The 20,159-nt window shown below is 41.5% G+C and overlaps 1 protein-coding gene across 1 annotated transcript in view; it reads right to left on the bottom strand.

The window, feature by feature from the left end:
- Window positions 1-20,159, bottom strand: part of Nab2 (Nuclear polyadenosine RNA-binding 2) — a 379,140-nt gene that overhangs the window by 296,022 nt on the left and 62,959 nt on the right. The window contains exons 2-4 of the mRNA XM_068384339.1: window positions 13,416-13,458; window positions 3,617-3,778; window positions 2,959-3,450 (exon numbers count right to left, since the gene is read on the bottom strand). Coding sequence (XP_068240440.1) covers window positions 2,959-3,450; window positions 3,617-3,778; window positions 13,416-13,458 — 697 coding nt within the window. The remainder of the gene's footprint in view (window positions 1-2,958; window positions 3,451-3,616; window positions 3,779-13,415; window positions 13,459-20,159) is intronic.

Below are 20,159 nucleotides of genomic sequence, written 5' to 3' on the forward strand. Positions count from 1 at the left end.
TGGAGCTTATTCACTGGGCGGCACAGGTCCCTCGCCCAGAAATAGATTTTTCCTACGTCAAAATCCCTTATATATATATATATATATATATATATATATATATATATATATATATATATATATATATATATATATATATATATATATATATATATATATATGTTAGCTTCAAGTCTTCACAGATTCGGTTACTTATGTATTCATGTATTTGCAGTTATGGAGTTAGTATTGCTGCACACCGCACGTCATTTACAAGATGCCCTCTTTTGCACCTAGCTTTCTTTACAGCATTTCCCAATGACTCTCCCAGCATCTAATTAAAAAATGCCTCTCTCGCTAGTGTTTGTCAAGCAACATGTCATCTTTTATCGACATCATGGCCCTCAAGAGAGCTGCTTCATCTTCCTGAGGTAATGCTAAATAGCAGAGGAAAGTCAAGACTCTTCAAGAAAAGGTTAAAGTTCTTGATAAGTGCAAGAAAGAAATGTCGTATGCAGCCGTAGGACAACTTTATAATGTGAAGAAGAGTTCCATGAGGTACTGTACATTAAGAAGAACCAAAATAAGATTTGTATTGCCATGGCTGTCAGTACCCCCAAGCAGTGCAGTTTGAAGGTTATATCAAAGGTGAGGGATAATGGCATGATCCGAATGGAAAAGGCTCTGTTTTTGTGGATCAAGGATCAGCATCATAAGTGAAAAGTCGCCGACACTCTCATCATCCGGGATAAAACAAATTTCTGCTCTGCCATTTTACTCAAGGTGAACAAAAAGAACTGAAAAACCCTCCCTGAGATTGGCTTTTGGTACATCACTGTTCTCTCCACTAAACTATATGGAGGAATTGGGCAAAGTCTCGCAAAACACACTCAGATCGATTATCATATGTTTCGGTGACATCATCTTTATCATCATCAGAGCGGTATGAGTGCACGAAAAAACCGGTAATAGGCATAAGTGAACTAGTTACCTGGTGACTTGAGGGCGACTGTCATCTGAAGAATAAGTAAGTTCATTGCATAATTCCTAATAGTGGCTACTGATTGCAGCTCCTGTTCATGACTACCAATCGCGGCTGCTGGTCATATAATTCAAGATTGCAGCTGCTGATCGTATGGTTTCCAATCACAGCAGTCAATTGTGTGGTTCCCGATCACGACACTCGGCCAATCCCATGGGAAACAATGACCATGGAGAACAACAGAGAGGGAAAATGTGTTACAGGGAGAAAACACAATTGGAACATCCCATGCAGATAAGACACAAAGGGTAAAAGCAAGATGAAGTTTGCAATAGGAAGGAGGGAGGATAGCACCAATTATTCCCTACTGACAGTGCTCATGCTCAGTTAGAACAGAGTTGTAAGAACTCGTGTTTCTTTCCACTACAAGACAACTCTCAGCCTACACTCCTCTCGGCAAGTGACTGGGCACAAGAAAAAGGTGTGAGAACATCATAAAGAGTATCCAGATACCTACCTAGCATTGGGTGCCCTGATGTTTCTTCCTGCAATGAGACAACTCTCAGAACTCACTCAAGAAGGGAGGTTCCTGGTACAGCACTGTCTCTCCCAAAAAAGGTAAGAGTTATGCATACATAACTCCTATAGCTTGGGCTTTCAGTACTTCTATGATAACGTCTTCTACTCATAATTCTCAGAGATTGCAGCGAAGACTCAAAAATGAAGGGAGAAGGGGCAACTTAAAGTTCATTTTCTCCTGAGTTGCAATAAAAAGAAGGGAACACAACAGAAAGGTGATACATTCTTAGCACTTTCCACGATCAACAGATACTGAAGGAAAGAAGAGGGAAGAAGGCAGAGGAACTCTTCTCCTGACAGAGCACCAACAACATCAAGGAAAATCCTTCCTTGTATCATGTCATCATCGTTGTCAGCCACCCACACAAAGGATAGGACAGCAACAGATATGCCACCTGACAAGGACAAGTATGTTGGATAATGGCAGGTAACACAGAAAATTGTAACACAATTACAGTTATCAGGAAACATTGCATATCCTTTTCATGCTATCCCCTGAACATAATTGCAAGACCAATTGTTCATTCTTAAAAGAAAAAAAAAGACAAGATTAACACAGCCAGATGAGGACACCAATAACTACATCTGTACTCTCCAGCGGCCGAAGTCAAAGTGAGAGTTATGCTACCTGTTTTGTGGGTGGGGACTACCCACCACCTACCAGCTACAGCTACAGTACTAAATTGTTAAAAGTTTAACCAGCCGTTCAAGCTTCACTGAAGTCATACTCCTATAAAAGGTTGAAGGCTTATATCACTGTACTTGTAGGCATAAACTTTTCTTCTTCATTAATATCCCTCGCAAACAATGAACTACCAACAATTAACTAAACGAAAAAAAAAAAATGTAAAGCACCCAGTTGATCGTGCCAGGTGCATAACCGTACTCTCCAGCGCCTGAAAACAAAGTGCTTACTCAGTTGTCTAGCAGGGGTAGGGCTTCCCCGCCACCCTACAATAACTCCCGAAACCTTGTTATAAATCTTAACACCCAAGTTCCATCTATGATAAAAACATACTCCTATTAAATGATAAGCTTTGTATCCGTGTGACAAGTAACAACAAAGCAAAAGATTAAAATAGCCAGATGATGAAGATGTGAAGTACATCTGTACTATCCGGCAGCAGAAGTCAAAGTGAACGTTACTTTATGCGGCAAGTGGGCGGAGCCTACCCACCAGCCACTACTACTATAGTACCTCATTAACATTTAAACAACTGCCCAAGGTTCACTGAAGTCATGCTCCTATTAAAGCCCAATAATCTATATTAGTGTAAGAACAAATACACAGTACAGTTCTGTTTCTACTTTGCAGTTTTTCACCAATCACAAGGGGGAGGGCAGTTGGAATGTAACAGCTGCAATACTTGAGGGATTAATGATTAGTTAAATAACCTTCAACGAATAAGAGCACTTACCAACTTCAGGTCTCAGTTCCAGCATATCATCAACTACATCTTCCTCTTCCTCTTTTGTTTCATCACCTGCTTCTGCTCTAAAAATGTCAGCTGAAGATACTTTAGCTCTTATCAAAGGCTTAATTTTCTTCGTCCCTCCTGTATTTCCCGTAGCAACCTGCGAGCTATCTATAACAGCACTGGTCGAGTCCCCCTCATCTTCATCAACACCACTTTTAGCTTTGTCCTTTAACTTCTTTGCTTTTTCTGCCACATCTTCATCATTAGTTTCTACCTTTAAGTTCTTTTCCTTCCTGTCAAGTTTCTTTTTCTTTTCAAGCTTATCTTTTTCTTTACTCTTTTTCTTCTCTTCATCTTTGACTTTTTTCATTTCCTCAGCCTTTTCACGTTTCTTAGCCTCATCTTTTTCCCGCTTCTTTTCATCTTCCTTCATTTTCTTCTTTTCTTCTTCAGTGTCTTTTTTCTTGCCTTCCTCAGGTTGTGGTGTTGTTACTGTGATTAAGAAAACAAACGTTTAATTAGTACCATATATACGAAATTGCATTAACAAGTGTTTTTTTCCTTGAGAGTGAAATAAATGCACTGTCAAGTTAAAACCCTAATGAACATATGTACTGTATACAACAAATCAAATTAAACACAAAGAAAATATACTTACCCTGTAATAAGGCTGCTGCATTCAACTTTTGTAAAACATGATGAAGCCATGAAGTAAAACGTTCTGTGTTGTGTCCTAAGAATAAGCTCAAATCATCATCCATCTGGTCCTTTGTTTTCTTATTAGCAACTAAAACCATTATGTAGTCTGGCAGTTCTTCATCTATAAAACAAAAAAAAGATATCTGGATACAGCTTATGCCATCAAAATATGTCTTATAGTGCAATTGAGTACTGGGGTAATACTGTATTAAAATCTAGTTACATTGGACTAAAGGGATCTCTACCAATTATACTTAGAGCAAAATTCAACATGCAGTATATTTTTCTTTAAATATGACTAAATATACTACATTTAGAGAGAGAGAGAGAGAGAGAGAGAGAGAGAGAGAGAGAGAGAGAGAGAGAGAGAGAGAGAGAGAGAGAGAGAGAGAGATGAAAAAAAAAAACATTTCAAAACCAAGACTTCTAATTTTTACTTTTACTGTACTTATTAATATGACAAATTTGGAAGTACTGTAATTTGTATTTTTTCTAACTATAAAAACCTGTTCTTTACTAGGATAAGATAACAGCGCAAGCTGCAATGGCTATAAAACTTTGAACGAGGTGTCAACGACCATACCCGTCGTTATCAGTGGGTAGCGGGGAAGCACTGGTAATCCTGTTCACTTGCTACAACTCCACTTTGATTGCAAACAGGACTTCTGGGGGTAGTGGATGGTGGAGAACATTTGTGTAAAGAACTCAGGTTTGTATACAGTAGATAGGAAAAATACAAATTACTTTAAAATTTGTCATTTATTCACACACAAATACAAACCCTCGTTCTTTATAAACGAGACTCCCACCAAGGAGATTGGATTCCCTTTTTTAAAAGTGGCTGGAAATTTTTACAAGGGACCACTACATCCGAGCATGATAAATTGTGAGATAAGCATCCTGACACCTTGTAAACCATTAGCCTGACACTGCCAGCGGGTTGACAGCCCGTGCAAACATGGAGAGTGAGTGTAAGAACACTATTGTGACAGCATCTAAGGAAAATATAAGCAATAGGTTTGCGAAAAACACACTGGTTTACCCAGACACCCTTCTTCCTCTCATATGAGAATAGGGACATACCCAGAAATATCAAAGTAGATAACAGCTATATGCTACATGGAGCTTACCTGCATTCGATGCGATCCAGCTGAAAGGGAATTGGATGCTGTACCCAAAGAAATGGAAAAACTAATAAAAGAAAAGGACAGTCATTCTTTACATTCCTCCCAGACTAAAACCAAAAGCTCTGTTCTTGAACCACTCCTAAATGTCTTGTGAGAGCGCTAAGGTAGCTACAGTATACCACTTGCTGAGTAGGTACCACTGGGACCAGATCAAACGTACCTAGGGATATGTGTAACGTCTTGCAGGTAGTGAGCTGTAAAAGTAGTTTGGTGCCTCCGAACGCCCACCTGTAGTATCTGCGTCATCGAAAGGTTCTTTCTGAATGCCAAGGACGTACTTATGCCTCTGATATCATGAGCTTTGGGTCATGCCCTTCGTTGTTGAGAAGGGAAATGATTAATGGCCCATCAATGGCCTGCCTAATCCAGGATAAAATACAGTAGTGTTCTTGGTCACTTTCCTCTTGATCCTCCCAGTACTGACAAAGGGGTTCTTCATCTGGGGGCAATCTCCCCATGTATGCTTTTGACAGCACTCTCAGAGTATGAAAAAGCAGCTAATCAGTTACTTCCTGAAGACTCAAAATCTGAAAGGAAGAAAAACTAGGCTCAGAGACCGCTCGATTTGGTGTCTTTGCAACACACTCAGGGATGAAGTTGAATGAAAACCGCCTCCGCCCCTTGAATTAACAATGTCGTAGGAGAGACAATACAGCTACCTGATCATCTTAGCTGAGACTAGGGTGAGCAGAGAGACCGTCTTGAGAATTAAGTTTCGGTCAGAAGACAGATTTAATGGCTCGTAAAGAGCTATTTTCAGAAAACACAGAACTTCAGTGACTTTCTAAGGAGGTGGTCTCACTTCCGACAGGGGGAAGTTTGATCAAAGCTCAGTATGAGCATAGACAGTTCTGCCAAAGAGGAAATGCTAACTCCTTTCAGTCTATAAAAATGGCTCAAGGTTGAGGGATAGCCTTTCACAGCCAATACTGGACAGTTTTTCCTCTGAGGTACAGTAGAGTAAAAATTCGGCAATTAAGGGGATAGTGGCACCGAGTGTAAAGTCACTCCTTCCATGACACCAACTACATAAGATCACCCACTTAGCCTGGAAGACTGAGGTCGATGACCTCCTGAGGTAATCAGACATCTGTTTTAGCACTGGTCGCAAAAACCCTCTCTGAGTCAGGAGATGCTCTATAATCTCCAGGCATAAAGCAGTAAGGATCTGACTGATCTGCGAAAGGTCTCCATGTGAGGTTGATACAACAACTTGGGAAGGGGAGGCAGCTTCCTCAGAAGCTGCGTCCGCAGCAGTAAAAGGTCTGAGTACCATTCTGCCTGCGGCCATATCAGAGCTATCAGAGTCATAGGTAGGTTGACTGCGGATCTCATCCCACTAAAGACTTTCCTCAAGAAGCCGAATGGGGAACGCATATATGTCCAGATTGTCCCACAGATGTTGGAAGGCATCCTGGAATGCCGCCTGTGGGTCCAGTACTAGCGAACAGTACACTGGAACCTCTCTCTCGAATTATTTAAAATTCCCATTTATACAAATATTATAATAACAATGTTCAACTTTCTCTCTCTCTCTCTCTCTCTCTCTCTCTCTCTCTCTCTCTCTCTCTCTCTCTCTCTCTCTCTCTCTCTCTCTCTCTCTCTCTCTCTCTCTCTCTCTCTCTCTCTCTCTCTCTCTCTCTCTTCTCTCTCGTCTCTCTCTCTCTCTCTCTCATGTTTCTCTCTACTTCTGGCAGAAATGAAAGGCATTTGTAGAGGGTAGGTGAATGAAAACTACCAGCTACGAAAACATCAGCAAAGTTTCCAAAGACATATAGAAATTATAATGCATGTGTTTATTTACTTGAAGTTCGTATGTTGATTGTGCTTTCACAACGTCCTCTGGAATTTTATAGCAATGCCAATGTTACATAAGGTGATAGAAAGAACAAAAAGTAAGTGGAGAACAAAAAAAAAAGAACCAAGAAAGAGGGAAACATGGATAAGAGTACAAAGCTGAAACCTGCTAACTAAAACACTGGCAACAATTACAGATCGCTGGCAACTCATAACATAGGAATAGCAAACCGAGGGTTCAAATACCTCTTTTAGGGTGCATTTATGTAGGAATAAATAATAAAAGTTATCATAATAATATTATCTTGATTTCTTTTAGAAAAGAAGCGAAAGTTTGCTGCAAATCTTTGGGAGCTCATAACTCAAAAACATACTTATTCACACTTAGGTATATTTTTCTCACTTATTTGTTGTTTGATATTAGAGAAAAAGATATCGTTGAAAAGAAGAATAAAAATCCCACAATTCTGTCAGACGAAATTTTGATTTTCTTTTTACATTTTTTTTCACGATTATTTTCCGTCTAGACGAGGAAAAGAAAATAAAAATTCATTAAAAAAAAAACAGAAAGGAAAATCAAAATTCTGTCTGACAGAATTGTTCGGTTGTTAGAGTAGTTTTTGTGGTATATGTTTCAATACACTTGGTATTATAGTAGTGGGGAAAAATGTACCTAAATATTTTTTTTAAATCATGATTTTTGCTAATAAATCCAAAAGTTTTTGATCAAATGACTTGAAATTTTTATATGATAAAGGTATTATATATGTCTAAAACATATATAGAAATTGTGTAATTTGGATCATTAGAAAAAAAAAATGGCGGACATGGTGGACGGTCCCCTTAAGGTCCTCCTCTTGATGGACTGTACAGGAGGACATGCAACGGATCTCCGTTATGACGGGGTCCAAGTGGAGTTCCTGGCCCCCAACACCACTTTCCTCATACAACCAATGGATCAGGGGGTCATTCGGGCCTTCAAGGCCCTCTACACGAGGACCACGATGGAGGGTCTCATCTCCTCCATCGACAAAGGCGACGAGGACTTCAGCCTCAAGAGATATTAGCGGGGAATACAACATTGCGACGTGCCTGGGCAACATTTAGAAAGCTCTTAAGGAGATGAAAGAGCAAAATGTTATTTTCATTATAAAATAAATTTTAGAACATACTTACCTAGTAGTTTTATATATATAGCTTACGTCTCTGACGTCACGGCAGAAAATTCAGTGAGTATACAATTGATTATCTCACTGATAAGCAATATGTAAAAGTCATCTTCTAACTAAAATAGCTTAGGATAGTAAGCTAGAAAGGGATAGTGGGAGATACATACTTGTGTATCCCTTGCAAGCAAATGCCGTTACCTCCCCTCAGTATTAACTATAAGGAGATTCCTCTATCAAGGAACTCTAACGAAAGGGTTCTAACCCCTAGGGGTAGAAAAGTGTACAAGTCACTGCCCCTTTTTATTCTTTAACACTGTGGGGTAAGGATGACTGATTTCTAATCAGAGTATTGAAGGAATTCTATTCTTTCAATATAGGAACGGTCTCAGCAGAAGCCCGCACAAGGGTACCCAAGATATGTTAGAAACTAACTACTGTATAATCATACTATAGTTTTTCTGTTTGCAGTATATACTATATTGCAAAATACCGACTACTGTATAATTATATATGATGTAGTTCAGCCAGTGTGCTGCCATTGTGGCAAGCATCTGATGGCACGGTCCAGCCGGCATGACGCCGACTGGACTAGGAAATATAAAAGACATATGTTCGTGTATCCTACCCAGCCCATTTGCTGTGACCTCCCCTTACAATATTAAAATCATAGAGTTTCCTGATCAGGGAAACTCAGGATAAAGGTTCTAACCTTTTAGGGTTAGAAGTGTAATACCACCAGCCCTTTAAATTATTTAATATTGTAGGGTAATATGAAAACTGATTTCTAATCAGAATATTGAAGAAATTCTACTCTTTCAATATAGGATTGGTCTCAGCAAACACCCGGGCAAGGATACCCAAGATATATTGGAAAATAACTACTAGCATAATATACCCAATAATTTTTCTATCTGCAGTATATCCTATATTGCAAATATACTGACTACCTGTATAAACATATACTGTAATTCAGCCGGCATATAGCCGGCATAGCTAGTCCCTGCCAGCGCAGCCAGCATGCTAGCTAAGAGAGAGAGAAACAGCATGGAGTGAAGGCTGCCTTATTACTACAGTATGTATGTATACGGTACACTAATTAAGGATGTAAATATGTTATTTTCATTATAAAATAAATTTTTGAGCATACTTACCTGGTAGTTATATATAAAGCTTACGTCTCTGACGTCACTGCAGAAAATTTAAAACTCGCGCCAATCGCCGATTGGATAGCCAGGTGTTCTACCTGCGCACCCTAGCTAGGTAACTCGGAACCATCCCCTGTTCCCTCATATTTTCCATGCCTCTAGTCTCTAGCGGGGAGAAGGGTGGGAATTTAATTATGCAGTATATAACTACCAGGTAAGTATGTTCAAAAATTTATTTTATAATGAAAATAACATTTTTAAACATAAGACTTACCTGGTAGTTATATATATATAGCTGATTAACACCTTTGGTGGAAGGTTAGAGACAGCCAATATAGTTGGAATTTTTTACTTAAGAGTTAATAAACAATCTTGAAGGGTTCGTACCTGATAAGGAAACTGACTTCAATGAATTCTTTCATTATGTCCGCTTTCCTTATGAGATCCAGCGATCCACCTAGGGGGCTGAAGACCTCTAGGAGCTGTCAAACCAGTCTAAAAACCTCTATGTGACAGGATCTCTTCCAATACCCTTGTTCCGTGCACTCTCAAGGAACAAATTGACCATCTGACTAAAATCAATGATTGTGGGAGACTGTCGCCATCTCCACAAACAACCATAAAAATATAGAAGTTCCAAGAGAAGAAAAAGGTATTAGGATTATGGGAATGTAGTGGTGGATCAATTCCCCCACTATTGCACTTGCTGTTACGAATGGTCCCAGAGTAAAGCAGATCTTATAAAGAGTCTGGACACGTTTCAAATAGTGTGGAGTGAACACAGATTTACTCCTCCAAAAGGTTGTGTCCATAAGGCTCTGCCACAATCTATTCTGCTTGAAGGCCACTGAAGTTGTTACAGCACTAACTTCATGCGTCTTGACCTTTAAAAACTTGAGGCCAGTCTCACTGTAATGCGAATGAGCCTCTCTTATAAGAGTCTGATGAAGACCGAAAGGACATTCTTGACATCTGTAACGAGGGCTTCTTGCTCGAGCACCAAAGAGCTTTCGACTTGCCTCGCAACTATTACATCCTGCCCAGATAGAACTTCAGGGCTCTTACTGGACACAGGACTCTCTCCAACTCCTCGCCAACCACCTACGAAAGATTCGGAAACTCAAAAGCCTTGGGTCAAGGCTGAGAAGAGGGGTCATTCTTGGCGGGAAGCCTAACTGCAATGAGCAAATAGCTTCATTATCTCGAAAGCCAACGTTTTTACTAAACGCATGAATTCACTAATTCTTTTAGCTGTCGCAAGACTAACACAAAAAATAGAGTTTTCATCGTGAGGTCCTTAAATGAAGAAGAATGCAAGAGCTCAAGCCTGTCACTCATAAGGAACTTCAGGACTATATCCAGAATCGAAGCTAGTGAATCCTGGTTGTTTCGATGTTTCAAACAATTTGAGAAGTACCTGTAGGACTTTATCATTCGAAAAGTCCAAGATACTGTGCCTGACTACAGTCGCTAACAGACCCCTGTATCCCTTGATGGAAGAGGATGAACAAATGAGCTTCCTTCGAAGGTACAACAGGAAGTCAGCAATCTGAGCTGTAAAGATACTGGAAGAGAAAACAGAGTTGACTCTGCACCATTCTCTAAAACCTCCCACTTGGATTGATAAATCCTGATGGTAGAAGTCCTTATTGCCTTGTAAAAGCCCCAGCTGCCTCCTTCGAAAAATCTCTAGCTCCTGAGAGTTTTCAATAGACTGAAGGTAGTTAGATGAAGAGCTACGAGACTTGAAAGGTACCTTTCCAAGAGAGGTTGTCTGAGTAAATCTACTCTAAAAGAAGGCTTCTAGGAGAGTCCATCATCCATTCCAGTATCTCTGTGAACCATCATCTGGAGGACCAAAAGAAGGCCACTAGAGTCACCTGGTCCCTTCGTGTGACACAAACTTTGTATCACCTTGCAAAGGACATTGAATGGTGGAAAAACGTACACGTCCAGATTGGACCAGACTAACAGGAAAGCATCTAAGTGAACTGCTTCGAGATCCGGCCCTGGAGAGCAGTAAGATTCTAGTCTCTTTGTCTGCGAAGACGCGAATAGGTCTATACAAGGACGACACCAAAGTCGCCACAGATTCTTGCAGACTTCTCGATGGAGTGTCCATTCTCCAGCTGAGGCTGTCTGCCATACATTCTTCCCCCCTTGAATGAACCTTGTTAGAAGGATTACATTCTTCTTTGCCCAGATGAGAAAACTCCTCGCAGTCCCGTAAAGGGACCTCGAGTGGGTTCCGCCTTGCTTGGCAATCGAAGCCAATTCTGCGGTGTTATCGGCATTGTCCAAACTGACCCTTCAAAGTTTTTTGAGGGTCAACTGGACTGTCAACAGTTCCTTGTATGATGAGGAAGCTCTTCTGATCCTCTGTCCATAGTTCCGAAGCTTCCAACTGTCCAGTGTTGCTCCCACTCTGAGTCCGAGGCGTCGGGACACAACACAAGGTCTGAGTTCCTCTGTTCAAAGGAGTGACCTTCAGGAAGTTTGACTGGATCGTTCCAACACTGAAGGCAACTTCCTAAAACATCTGAAAAGGGATGCATACCGACTCTAAATCCTCTCCTTGTTACAAAATGATTGAAGTAGAATTGGAGAGGACGAAGAAAAATCACACAAGGACAATAGTTTCTAGCTTCTGACTGGCCAGGAAAAGAACCCTGGTCCAGGAAAACTAGGATGAACAGTGACATATCAATGGTCACAAAGAAAGATTCAGCCTTCCCAGGGAAAAAAACCCCTCCCAACGAGGAGAGGGTTCCCAACATACTCATCCACTTCCTCGCAGAACACTTCTGTATCTTTAGAAAAGATTGCAGTTTCAAGAAGGCTTGCTCCGTTTTAAGGGGAGACGTAAAAGCCCGAAAAAACTTGACTCTGAATTACCATCCTTAAATAAAGTATCTTTTGTGATGGAGTTAGAAGATTTAACGGAAGTAGTGACGTGTGTTTATCAGGATACATCTCTTTAAGGTTCTGACTTCTTGCATCAAGGGAACCCAGATCAACCCCTCTGTCGCCGCGTTGTTCTAAGGCTAGACGCTCGATTAAAATGTCCGTGATCAAAGAGATCGGAACTAAGGCGTCCTAGATCTCGACATTCGATTCAACCAGTGTCATCACGAAGTCCAAGGTTCTCATGTTCAGTGTCATGCCTCATGCTAGATCTTCGACATCGCGTCCTGAAAGACGAGGCGCCAAGCGTCCTGTAAGACGTGGCGCTGAGCGTCCTGAAAGACGAGGCGCCAAGCGTCCTGTAAGACGTGGCGCCGAGCGTCCTAGAAGGTGTGGCGCCGAGCGTCCTGTAAGACGTGGCGCCGAACGGCCAACAAAGCAAGACGCTGAACGTCCAATAAGACGTGGCGCTGAGCATCCTGGTGTCAGAAGAGACTCGACTTGTTGACAGGAAGACCCAATTCTTCTGATAGGCTCAACGTTATCTGAAGATCCTTCATGAAGATCGAAAGAATGAGCTCTGAGAAGTCAATTGCCCCGATACAGGGAGGCTCTGATGTCTCTTGAGTGCAGTATTCTGTTACATTTAGCATAAGTTTCGTGAACATTAGAGGGGCGGAGCTGAGACCAAAACACACGGCCCAAAACTGACACATTTTTCCCCCCTTCCTCCTTGTAAACATACTTCAGATAAAGTTTGATTGCATAGCCTGCCTCTTAGACTCCTCTCTAGATCTAGGAGAGAGATCTATTGGAGCTAAAACTAAAGGAGGTTTCCCTATAAAAGGAAATTGTAATCCTCCTTCAGAAGATGTACTGACCAAAGGTCTGCTCCTCTCTTCTCCCAAGATTACCAGAAGTTGAGTAGTCTGGCTCTACTGCCTGAAGGCGAAAGCAATCAGACTCTGCTTCACCCTGTGACCAGGCTGACATGAGTCTTTTATAGTTCATATATGATATATCTGTTTTTGATGTTGTCACTGTTTTAGAATGATTTATTGTTAATTTATTCTCATCATTTATTTATTTCCTTATTTCCTTTAAGGCCAACAACAGATGTCTGAACACTAGTACAGCCAGAGTTAAAGTGATTCTCTACTTCAAGTCACAGCCTGTCAACTCAACACAAGGGTGAGTAGGGCATGCTATATTGGTTGCCAGATGCTCGATGATTTTCCACCAGCTGTACCTGCAGCTTGCACGCTAGAATGTACCCATATTAAATGAGGAAGGTTTGCCTTCGCTTAGGAACAAAAGGGAATTTCAAAAGCATATGACTTCCAAAAAAGATTCTTTACCAATCAGATTAATACTGACAGAGACATTTCAAACTTGGAGAGGTCTATACTTTACTACCATATAAGGTCCCTAACCAAATAAAGTAGATTATAGTAAAAAGTGGACCAAGCTCGAAGGTATAATAATTCAATCAATTTAAGTTAGCATTAATTGTCCGATCAGCAATAATAAAGTTTAAATTCTTATATAATACATACCAACATATGTACCAAGCTCCACCAACTTTGCTTTAATTGCAGACTGAAAAAAAGAAAATTTTGCATATTAGTGAAAGAAAAAACTCACAATCTTTAAAATACTGTAATTTGTATTTTTCCTAACTATAAAACGTGATTAGATATAATTTGTACTTTTCTTATCTATATATAAACCTCAGACCTTTACATGGGAGAGATAACGGCAAAGCTGGAATACAAAGCAGTTTACATTTTATAACAAGGTGTAAACAAGTGGCCAGTAGTTGCCAACTGGGACCTTGCTTGCTCACTGAGTAGTCACTCTGATTGTAGCTGGGATTTTATAAAGGGTTGGTGATGGTGAAAAAGCATGATTAAAGAACTCAGGTTTGTATAGTTAAGAAAATAAAATTATCTCCAAATTTTTCATTTGTTCCAGTATAAATACAAACCTTCATCCTTTACATAGGAGACTCATCCTTACGTTGGAGAAAGTCCCTGTTCAAACTGGTTGGAAACTTGTCCCGGGATTCCCAAACTCTAACCCTTCAAAGTGGTGAAATGACAAATTCATAGATAATTGTATTTTTTCTAACGATACAAACGTTTGCTATTTATTTAGGGGTATTACTTTCTGCGAAGCTGAAATGACGAGCTATTTAAATTTAGCAAGGATTAACTACCCATACCGCTAGTTAGCAGGGGTAGGGGGGTAGCTTACTACCACTCTCATTCACACCGGTGATTTAGCTCACTTTGCTTGGAAATAGGATTTCAAGGGAGATAGGGCTGGCAGCCAAGTTTATATGAATAGCTAAGGGTTGTATCGTTAGGAAAAATACAAATTATCTACAAATTTGTAATTTCTTCCGTAACTGGAATATAAACCTACGCTATTTATTTAAGGGCGACTCACCCATAAGGAGGGGTGGACGTCCCTGCCAATCTGGCTTTTGGCTTTACCCGGGGGCTCCTTACCTAAGTATGTTAGTATTCAAAATAAGAGGTCCCTGCGCCTCGCTAAAACATTGCTACGCAAGGTCCGCGGCCTACGCAAGCTATGTGTTGAGATATTTAGAATCATGACCGTCCAGGTAAAGTTATTCAGAGTCTTTTAGTAGGAAAAACTGTCGTAACCAAGACTTTCCCAATACTGCCTCACCTGGGTATGGGAACGCAACAGTATTAGCTTAATACTAGGTACACAAGGGAGCATGGTTTACCTGCAGTGGTTTGAGGTCAGCTTGTGCACAGAACCCAGGATGCTGCTTTCCCCAAGAGAGGGGAGGATGAAGAAAAGAATAAGAGCCAGTCAAACCTTTTCATTCACGCAGACTAAAACCGGGTAACAGTGCCCTCAACCTTCTGTTACTTGTCCAATAAGGAGCTTGAGGTATTATACCTGTTGTTGTGCAACCACCACAAGGCCGCTAGAAAATGTATTGAGCCTTCTGTGGGTCACGTCTTGCAGGTAGTGGGATGTGAAAGTAGTTTATTGTTTCCACATTCCAGACTGAAGAACCTACGTCACTGAGTAGTTCCTCTTGAATGCCAGGGACATAGCTACACCCCAGACATCATGAGCACTGGGGCAACGTGAAGGAAGAGGGTCTGGATTCAGTGCATGATCTATGACCTTGCAAATTCATGCTGAGATTGTGTTTTTGGTGACCCTCTTCTTGGTCCTTCCTGTGCTGACGTAGAGGGCAGGCACACAGGGACGGGCTGCTGTTCTTCTCTTAGGGTATAACCTCAAATTCCTCACTGGGCAGAGTGAGAGATGATCAGGGTCATCTGTTACAGGATGAAGACTCGAAATCCGGAAGGAGTCGAATCGAGGATCCACTACTCCTGGGTTCTGAGTCTTAACAATAAACTCAGGGACGAAGCTGAACGTTACCTCTCCCCATCCCCATGAATGAGCGATCTCGTATGAGAGACCATGAAGTTCACCGATTCATTTGGCCGAAGCCAAAGCTAGTAGGCACACCGTCTTCCAAATTAGGTGGCTATCTGTTGCCTGGCGTAATGGTTCACAGGGAGGTCTCTTAAGAGACCTGAGCACTCGAACCACGTTCCATGGGGGAGGTCTCACTTCAAACTAAGGACAGGTAAGTTCATAACTCCGTATGAGTAAGGAAAGTTCTAGCAATGAAGAAATGTCCGTTCCGTTGAGTCTAAGGGCAAGGCTTAAGGCTGAGCGATAGCCTTTTACCGCCGAAACTGACAGGCGCATTTCTTTCCGCGTGTACATGAGAACTCCGCTATTCCTGGAATAGTGGCATCGAGAGGAGATATCCCTTCCACAACACCAACCACAAAAGACCTTCCACTTTACCTGGTAGACTGCTAATGACTCTCGTAGGTATCCAGACATCCTGCTTGCAACTTGTTGCAAAAATGCTCTCTCAGAGAGGTATGCTGGATAGTCTCCAGGCGTGAAGTCGTAGCGAAGCTACAGCTTTGTGAAAGATGTTGGCATGTGGCTGTTTGAGTAGATTGTGTCATGGAGGGAGTTCTCTTGGAGAGTCCGTCAAGAGTTGTAGGAGGTCTGGAAACCATTCAGCGTGATGCCATAGTGGAGCTATGAGGGTCATTGAGGGGTTGACCGATGTTCTGGCTTTGTTGAGTACCCTCCAAATCAGACAGAACGGGGGACAGGCATAAACGTCGATATTGTCCCACCATTGTTGGAATGCATCTTGCCAGAGAGCCTTGGAGTCTGGGACTGGGGAGCAGTACAACGGGAGCCTGAAGTTCAGGGCTGTTGCGAAGAGATCCACTGTCGGAGAACCCTATAAAGTCAGGACTTTGTTCACTACCAGATGATCCAAAGACATCGGTCCTCACTATCGGAGATGCTCTGCTCAGGTTATTGACGAGCACATTCCTCTTGCCTGGAATGAAGCGTGTCGATAGTGGTATCAAGTGAATCTTCACCCATGGATAGAGGCTGCGAAAAAGTACCTCCTTGCTTGATATTGTAAGCCACTACTGTGGTGTTGTCGCTCATCAGCACCACTGAGTGGCCCGCCAGGAACTGTTGGAACTGTTGAAGGGCCAGAAAGACGGCCTTCATCTCTAGGAGATTTATGTGGAGGTACTCTTCTGACTCTGACCAGAGGCCTGAGGTTGTGTGGTACAGCACATGGCCCCCCCACTCTTTTTTTTTTTTTTTTGAAGCGTCTGAGAACAGCATCAAATCTGGGGGGAGGACAAGAAGATCCACTCCCATTTGTAGGTTCTCGTCTGGCTCCCACCATTAGAGGTCCATCTGTTCCGCTGGACTGGAGTTGCAACTGGAGAGATCTCATCCTGAGGCAACCGTTGGGAACTAGACGGGCCAGCGATGAAAGGTGACCGAGGAAACGTTACCACGTCTGGGCTAGAATTTTCTTCTCATCTGAGAAAGGGTCTTGTGACCTTTCTAAGCCTTGCTATTCTGTGATCTGATGGGAAGGCTTTGTGGAGATTGGTGTTTATTATCATGCCCTCAGAAGTTTGTCTCAATGTTGAAGAAGGGTTGACACCGAGTCTGCTAGGATTAGCCAGTCGTCCAGATAACGAAGGAACCTGATACCAATCCTGTGTGCCCAAGATGACACTAGCGCGAACACTCTGGTGAAGACTTGACGTGCTGTGGAAAGACCGAAGCACAGCACCTTGAACTGGTATTCCCTGTTGTCTAGGCTGAATCTTAAGTACTTCCTTGAAGACGGATGGATTGGGATCTGGAAGTATGCGTCCTTTAGGTCCAGAGTCCACATGAAGTCCTGTGTCTTACCGCTAGTCTGACCGTGTCTGCCTTCTCCATGCTGAATGGAGTTTGTTTGACAAACTTGTTCAGAGCTGAGAGGTCGATGACTGGTCTCCAGCCTCCAGATACCTTTTTCACAAGAAAGAGTTGACTAAAGAAGCCTGGGGGCCCGTCGAAGACCTCCTGGAGAACACCCTTCTTCAACCAGGTCTGGACTTCTGCCCGAAGGGCTAGCCCCTTTGTTGATCACATGGCAAAGGAGTCTTATTATTTACTTTACTTTACTTTGACGGCTGCTTTTTCAGTCCCATACAGCAGGGGAACCCCACTCTCCACAGGACCTCTACTGTCGATTTACCTTGTTTGTTCAGGGTATTTAACGTTTCATATCACATATTTTTTCTTTAGTGTTAAATTGTCAATGTTATACGACTCATGAAATAAGAAAGCCTTCAGTTTCCCCTTGAAAGCCTTAATATCTTCAATCATTCAGATAGACATATATCTAGGTTATAATAGTTTGAAACCATCTGTAACTATTCTCGTGTCGACACGATTTGTTGGCTGCGTAATATGTAGCAATTCTCTTAAGTATTTTGGATGACCGGTTCTGATAATTTGGTGTGTTATTGTTTATATTTTGAATTCAATTCTCGCTTTAATCAACAGCCAGTGTAAATCAATTAGTATAGGGGTGATCCTTTCTCTAGGTGGTACACCTTTTATCAGTCTTGCTCCTCTATTTATTAAGTTTTGTAATTTCTTAAGTTGCACTTTTGGTAAATTGTAATAGATGGAGTTGCAGTAGTCAATCCTGGTAATAACACAGTTTATCACAAGTTTCTTTACAGAATTTTTGTCCAGGTACTTTTTTGGGTTCAAGCCATTTCGTCCTGATGGAAGGTCATTCCGGCAGCTTCCTACTGTATAATATTTCTGCAAGTGTTCTGCAAGTGATATTACAAGAGAATTACTGTCAGGTATCACAGGGTTCTAACCCCCGGAACAACTATCCTAAGATATTGTGTATAATCAGGGACGTATCCGTAGATAGCCATAGATATCTGCACCCCTAATAGATTTAACCTAGTCTAGGAAACTAGGAGGAAGATAGGTGAGGAGCCATTACATATCCTCTCCCCTCAAGGTACCACAATACATCACTGATGGCGCCATTCCTTTCTTTGCAGCGTCCTACTTAGTACAAAGTTTTTTCGCGTGCAATTATTTCAGCTTTTTTGGAGTTTTTCCACACATGATGGCTTCCTCTTCATCGTCTAAGTTGAGTATCCTCTTCTTTTACAGTTTGAATTAGCTTTCACTGTTTTAGATACCCTCGGGGAGTGGTTATTTAGATTTATTAGGCAATGGGAGAGCCATGCACTACAAGTCCAGCTAGCCATTGGGGGTCAGGTCGCATACCTGACCGCCCTCTTATTTCGTGTTCATTTAGTCTTATTTCACTAGTATCACATTAGCTAGCCTTATTTTAAGCATTACGATGCCTTGGGCTCTGTTTTGTGAATACATTTACCATGCATTAATGTATTTTATGTTTTAGTATGTGTCAGTCCCGGTAAGTCTAGTTTAGAGAGTGGTAAAGTTTTAGTTGGAGACGGGCTCGTCGATGACGATCAAGTCTTTCTTACTGGACTCGTTGGCAGCGGCCATTTTACCCTTAGGGTGTTTTTTACCTCGGTTATACTAGTTTACTGAGCCCTTATGCCCGCCTGCCTTCGAACCCCTGGTTTTGCGACCTATTAGGCTTAGCCTAGCCCGCGTCGGCGAATCCGTTGGTCCACCATGTTGCATTGGCTCGTGACCTCTCATGCTAGGACTACGCAGTCCATTGGAGCTCCCCCTTTGCGAAGGGTGATCTCAACTTCTCGGTGCGCCGACTTACCGGCACTGCCGTTACCTCCTAGCCTCTGAGATTTCTCGATCGACCTGCGGCATCCTATTTTTAAATATTTAACTTAGCCGGTGAATATATAATAGCTGAGCCTCCGGCGGCTCGACAGAAAAACACAAAAACTCGCGAGCGATCGCTATGAAGGTTGCGGGTGTGCCCACTAGCGCCAACTATCGGCCAGATACCGCATATACATGTAAACAGACCCAATTTTTCTCTGTCGGCCTTAACGACAATACGTATCAATACTCGCTGCATAACCTGGAGTTTTCTCAACATATTTGGTGAAGTACTTCCTTTTGGTTTGAGCTTTCGCAATGCAGGTGTTTTATCTTCAACTTAAATCTTGAACTCGTTTTTGGATAGATTTAATTTTTGATGACTTTGGATTGTTTTTTGGACTTTCTTTGACTTTTAAATGGCCGACCCTTCCCTTAGTACGGAAGTGTGTTTTAGGCTTTTAGCAATTATCTTATCACGTTATAAATTGTTGTTGTTAACTATATATTTTATATCTCAACCGCCTTTATTAGGCCTCTTCGATTAGCTTTCCATTTATAATAAACATCAAGATAAATTTTAATGATTTGTTTATATGCGACCTTTCCTATTCTTCCTCTAATCCGAGAGTAGGCGGTCCTAACTTGGAAACCGAAGTTAAACAACGTTGAGCCCTTTCAATCGTAAATAACTTTTACAGAGCAAATGATTTAAAACTTATTAAATAAATATTTTTTTAGTAAATATTTTATGAAAGATTTTCTTTGAATAGTCTTCGTACTGTTTCAAAGATGAACTAACGTTTAGTTTATTTATGCTACGCAGTTTGCGCTCTATCGTTACGATAGAGAGAGAGAGAATCACGGTTTCACTTTGCAGAAAGAGTAAATTGATTCTGACATTTTGTTCATTCTTCTTTCAAACTTAAATGTTTTAAATACTATTTTAAAGGAACTTGTTAATTGAAAAACCTTTCAGTTTTTTCCTTTGGTCAAATAACCTGTTTATTGACGAAAGGTAAGTGGGCCCTTCTTTTCGGTGCGAAATCAAGAGAGAGAGAGAGAGAGAGAGAGAGAGAGAGAGAGAGAGAGAGAGA

This window comes from Palaemon carinicauda, chromosome 1 (assembly GCF_036898095.1).
Source record: "Palaemon carinicauda isolate YSFRI2023 chromosome 1, ASM3689809v2, whole genome shotgun sequence".
NCBI lineage: Eukaryota > Metazoa > Arthropoda > Malacostraca > Decapoda > Palaemonidae > Palaemon > Palaemon carinicauda.